The 5,635-nt window shown below is 59.5% G+C and overlaps 1 protein-coding gene across 1 annotated transcript in view; it reads right to left on the reverse strand.

Annotated features, from left to right (window-relative positions):
- LOC106899162 (histone-lysine N-methyltransferase SETDB1-like) overlaps positions 1 to 5,635 on the reverse strand; it is a 13,781-nt gene that overhangs the window by 609 nt on the left and 7,537 nt on the right. Inside the window, exons 7-12 of the mRNA XM_014960850.1 lie at positions 4,601 to 5,220; positions 4,027 to 4,055; positions 3,729 to 3,861; positions 2,925 to 3,093; positions 2,188 to 2,399; positions 942 to 1,030 (exon numbers count right to left, since the gene is read on the reverse strand). Of these exons, the coding sequence (XP_014816336.1) occupies positions 942 to 1,030; positions 2,188 to 2,399; positions 2,925 to 3,093; positions 3,729 to 3,861; positions 4,027 to 4,055; positions 4,601 to 5,220 (1,252 nt within the window). The remainder of the gene's footprint in view (positions 1 to 941; positions 1,031 to 2,187; positions 2,400 to 2,924; positions 3,094 to 3,728; positions 3,862 to 4,026; positions 4,056 to 4,600; positions 5,221 to 5,635) is intronic.

Consider the following 5,635-nt stretch of genomic DNA (forward strand, 5'->3'; position numbering starts at 1 on the left):
ACCGGGGCGGCGCGGTCCGGCCTCCCCCGGGACAAGGGGGAAGCCACCGCCAGCAAAGGGACAAAGTTCCCCCTAAATCACTCCCGTGGGGCTTCACAGGAGGAGAAGACACGTGGCAGGGATTCACCATCCCCCAGTGACGCCTGGAGGTTCAGGACCCAAACAAGCTGGGGGGGCCACCCACCCCCTGCTTCACCCCCCCTTTGCACCCCTAAATCCGATGCAAACGGCAGCAGAATCTCCACCGCAGGAAGAAGGGTCCTCACCCAACTCCTCTCCCGTGATGGAATCAGGGAATTGTTGGGGTTGGAAGGGAATTTCTAGAGCCCATCTGGTCCAACTCCTCCTTGCCCAGAGCACAGCACTCAGGAGCATCCATTGGGGCTTGGAGATCTCCAGAAAAGGGGACTCCACACCCTCCCTGGGCAGCCTCTGCCAGGGCTCTGCCACCCTCACCCCTAAGATGTTCCTCCTCATGTTGAGATGGAACTTCCCATCTTCCAGTTTGTGCCCGTTGCCCCTCGTCCTGTCACTGGGAACCACTGAGAAGAGTCTGGCTCCATCCTCCTTCAACCCAACCTTTAGATATTTAATAAGGTCTCCCCTCAGCCTTCTCTTCTCCAACCCCAGCTCTCTCAGCCTTTCCTCATCCAGGAGATGCTCCAACCCCTCCATCATCTCCGTTGCCCCACACTGGACTCTCTCCACCAGTTCCCTGTCCCTCTTGAACTGGGGAGCCCAGAACTGGACACAGGATTCCAGTTGTGGCCTCCCCAGTGCAGAGCAGAGGGGGGAGAACGACCTCCCTCCACCTCCTGGCCACACTCTTCCCTCTAATCCTTCCCATCCTCTCCCCACCGCGGGAGGTTCCCAAGAGGAGGAAAACCCCATCCAAGCCCTGTGACCCCTCAAACCCTTTCCTGGACCCCCCAAAAACTCACTTGCTGGCGAAGAAGGCGACCCAGGGGAAGCGGAGATCGTGCGTGTCCACGAAGACGTTCTGCACGAAGAGGTTGGGGCTGCAGCTATGCTGGGGGAGGGAAGGAGAGGCAGGGGCTGAGCCAGGCCCCGGCCGTGAAACACCAAGGCTTTTATAAACACTTTTTTCTCTGCTGCTCCCTCCCCCCTGCCCCCCTCCCTCCCTGGGATGAGTCAGAAAACCCAGGCTCACAAAGGTACCGGCCGCTGGAAGGACTGAGCCAGCCCCGTCCTGCGTCACGGGGACGGAGCAGCCGCCCCATTTCACTCAGAGAGGGGGGAAAAAAATAACAATCCTCCCCATCCTGCTGTTTTCTCTGCTTTTTTCCACCGTATTTCATAGAATCATAGAATTGCCCAGGCTGGAAGGGACCTCCAAAGGCCATCTAGTCCCACCCCCCCGCAGTCAGCAGGGACACCCCCAACTAGACCAGGTTGCCCAAGGCCTCATCAGGCCTCACTAGGCCTCACCTTGAATATCTCCAGGGAAGGGGCCTCAACCACCTCCCTGGGCAACCTGTCCCAGTGCTCCACCGCCCTCCCAGTGAAGAACCCTCTCCTCATCTCCAGTCTAAAGCTGTTCCCCTCCAGCTTGAAGCCATTGCCCCTCGTCCTGTCACTGCAGCCCTTTCTAAACAGGCTCTCCCCAGCCTTCCTGTAGGCCCCCCTCAGGTACTGGAAGGCTGCTATTAGGTCTCCCCGGAGCCTCCTCTTCTCCAGGCTGAACAACCCCAGCTCCCTCAGCCTGTCCTCGGAGCAGAGGTGCTCCATCCCCCTCATCATCCTCGTGGCCCTCCTCTGGACCCTCTCCATCAGGTCCATGTCCTTCTTCTATTGAGGGCTCCAGACCTGCACACAATACTCCAGGTGAGGTCTCACCAGAGCAGAGCAAAGTGGCAGAATCCCCTCTCTGGACCTGCTGGCAACGCAGCTTTTGATGCAGCCCAGGATGGGATTGACCTTCTGGGCTGCAGCTGCCCACTGCCTGCTCATGTCCAGCTTCTCCTCCACCAGCACCCCCAAGTCCCTTTCCTCAGGGCTGCTTTCCAATCCCTCCCCCCCCAGTTTGTATTGGTGGTGAGGATTCTTCCGGCCCAGGTGCAGAACCTTGCATTTGCTCTCATTTCTCCACTCCTGGGGAGGAACTGCCCATTCATTGAAGGGACAGGTCATCCCAAAAAGGTCCCTTCCCTGCCGAGGGTGACTCACGTTGAGGTACCGGCCCAGGTTCCCCTCCAGTTTGGCGTCGATGATGTAGCAGGACTCCTCCCCGTCGTAGAACTGGCGCGTGGTCCTGCGCACGGGCGCGCTCTCCCCCTTCTCAGCCGCCGCCAGGTTGGTGGATTTGATGGCGATGCCGTGCGTGGACTTGAGGGCGAAGCCCCGCGTGGATTTCACCGCCACCTGCCTCTTCACCGGACCTGCCGAGGGGCAAAGGGGGACTCTGTCACTCTCCAGGAACCCCAGGCACCCAAAAAAAGGCTCCTCCTCTCTCACGTCCCCAAGGGGTTTGTCACCCCCGTGTATCTCAGATCTGGGGGGTGGTTCTGGGGCTCTCCCAGCTCTTGGCTCAGCCCAGCAGAGCTTGGAGACCCACCATAACAAGCCTCATGGTTGCTTTTTCTTAAATATCATAGAATCATAGAATCATAGAATGGTTTGGGTTGGAAGGGACCTTAAAGATCATCTAGTTCCAACCCCCCTGCCATGGGCAGGGACACCTCCCACTAGATATCCACAAATATTGACTCTGGAGGACTGGGTTTTGTGGACACGTCTCAAACAGCACAAGGAGAAGCTTCAGACCTTGGTCCTTAGAGACCTCGGAGGTGCCTGGAGCAGGACACACCACGCTCTCGGCTCCTACATCCTCCCCAGCCCCAGAAATCCTGGGGGTTTCTGGCTGGAATTTCTCACTCTGTCTCTGCCCATCCCCCTCCCCTCACCTGACCCAGAGGAGAGGTTTTTCTTGTCGTCCCCTTCCTCCTCCTCGGAGCCCGAGGAGATGGTCTGGATGTCGTCGCTGTCGTTGGTGGTGCCCTGGGTGCCCTGTCCCGCCGCCGCCTGCCCGTTCTCCCCCTCGCTGTCCGTGCTGCTGGAGAGGGTCAGCACGTCCTGCGGGGAGGCAGAAACACCCCCCGGGTCAGGGGCAGGGCAGAGCATCCCTCCAGCCCTCCCCATCCCTCCCCAAGCTCCCTTTTTTTCCCTCCCAGAAGCATTTTGTTTCTCCTTTTTGCTCCAGGAAGCCCTTTCGAAGGGGATGGCACGCGCGGACGCTGCAATCGGAGCTGGAACGGGGCAGAAACCCCTGTTTGAAACAGCAGCAGGGTCTGGGGGGGGTCCTGCAGCACCCAGACTGCCAGGGATTCATGACCCTGCACCACGAGGGGCTCTGCAAGGGAGCAGACCCCCCCAAAAAGCAAAAAGCATCCCCCAGGATGGTTTCTGCCGAGCAGTGGGTCCCCGGGTGTGCTGGGAATGAGAAATCCCACTACAACCCATGGCCCAGCACCACTCCATCCTCTTCTTTGGGGCTTTCAGAACCATGAAAGACCCCCCCGTGGCTGAAGAACATCACCCCCCCCTCTAGGAAATCACCACGAGGATCCACAAACCCCACACTGGTGCTCAACCGGGGGATGAAAAGGGCAGAGAAACAACCCAAAGGCCTCGAAAACTCCCCTTTCTCATCCCAGTTTGGAACTGGGGCAGCGCCAGGCCCCCAGGGTTGGTTGTGGGGGGGGGCTTACATCGGTGGGGGGCTGTGGGGCCAGGGAGTGCCTCCTGCTCTGCAGCAGTGCTGTCTTGCTCATGGGCCGGCGGATCCCCTCCAGTTTGGGGGGGCTGGGGTTGTAGCCGTAGAGCCGTCCCACGTCGCTCAGCCTGGGCCAGGAGGGGGGAATGAGAGAGGATGATGATGGCAGCTCCAGCAGCCGGACAAGCCTCCCGTCCCCAAACCCTCCCGAGCTCCCAGTGGCAGCCCCAGAGTCACGGCAACTCGCTCGTTTGGGAATAAAAAGCAGGAAAATGCAATTTAAGGAGCCTTACCCGGGGATTTTGGTCGGATCGTCAGGTTCCTGCGGAGGGGAGAGGGACAGGAGGTTAAAATCTCCCTCCCCTTTGGGAGAAATCTTCAGCCTTTCTGTGGAAACGCTCCCCAAACACCACCCCGGGTGTCCCCACCCCTCAGTGTGACACCCGGTCCAGGGGGTGCTCCAGAAGGGTCAAGACCACAGGGATCCCCCCTTCACATCCCACACGGTGGGTCTTAAAGTCCCCTCTGCAGGGGACAGGGACCACCTCCACGTCCCCCTTGTCCCCAACCCCATCCAAACACCCCCCAGGTCACCTCAGGAACCCAGGCAGGAGGGATGTTCAGCTCATCACCTCATGCCAGGTGACATCTTTGTGGCCTCTTGTGCCACAGCTTCCCCCAGGAAGGGGGGAAGACACCTCCCTGCCCCACCACAGCCCAGGAAACGGGGGCAAGGGGACACCAAGGGACACCACCCTGTCACGTTGTAGGGGCAGAGAAGTCATCTGAGACACGTCTCCATTCCCTCACCCGTGTCCCCAAGGCAGGGGACAAGCCTCAGCCCCAAGGCCCACAGCCCTCCCTTACATCTTTCTTCAAGGCCTTCGACTCTCCGTCCACGTTGCCCGGGGCAGAAGCAGAAGGTTTCTCTCTCTCACCAGGGAGCTGCTCCATTTTGCCCACCTTGGCTTCACCACCTTCGCTCATCTTGAAGGAGGAGGTGCTGTCGTTGTCCTGGAAGCCCTCGGACACGCTGTTGGAGCTCAACCAGGAGGCCACTTTGTTCTTGGAGGTCTCCTCCGACACCGGGAGCTTACAGGAGGCAGCCCCCGCCGGCTCCTCGTGGCTGATTTGCCGGGTGAGCCCCGAGTCCTTGGAGGCCGTTTCCGACAGCCCGTTCTCCTTCTGGCCCCGCGTCTGCCGGCGCGTAGCGTAGCTGCGCCACACCGAGCTGGTGCTGAAGTCCTCGTCCTTGCAGAAGTTGTCGTCGGAGCTGTCCTCGTTGGACTCCTCCTGCTCCTCCGTGCCCGTGTTTTCCTCCTCCTCCTCCTTGAGGTCCACCCCGCTGCTGTCGGAGGAGCACTTGGCGTCGCTCTCGTAGCCCTCCTTGAAGTTTTCCACGCTCTCGATGTGGTCCAGGTTGGCAAAGTACTCATCGCCCATCTCCAACCCTTCTTTGTCGGCAAAGTCATCCGTGAGGATCTTCCCTGGGGAAGAGAAAACCAAGGGGTGAGAGTTTTCCAGGGATTGACGTTCCCACCCCTTGAATTTTACCCTCCCCAAGAGCTGATTGAGGAGCAAACGTTAAGCTGGAGGGGAAGAGATTATTCAGCCTGGAGAAGAGGAGGCTGAGGGGAGACCTTCTTGCTCTCTCCAACTCCCTGAAAGGAGGGTGTAGAGAGGTGGGGGTCGGGCTCTTCTCTCAAGTCACAGGCAACAGGACAAGAGGAAATGGCCTCAAGTTGCCCCAGGGGAGGTTCAGGCTGGATATTAGGAACAATTTTTTCCCTGAAAGGGTTCTCAGCCCTTGGAATGGGCTGCCCAGGGAGGGGGTTGAGGCCCCATCCCTGGAGGTGTTCAAAAGCCGGGTTGATGTGGTGCTGGGAGGTCTGGTTTAGTGAT

Source organism: Calidris pugnax, unplaced genomic scaffold (assembly GCF_001431845.1).
Source record: "Calidris pugnax isolate Ruff unplaced genomic scaffold, ASM143184v1 scaffold469, whole genome shotgun sequence".
Lineage (NCBI taxonomy): Eukaryota > Metazoa > Chordata > Aves > Charadriiformes > Scolopacidae > Calidris > Calidris pugnax.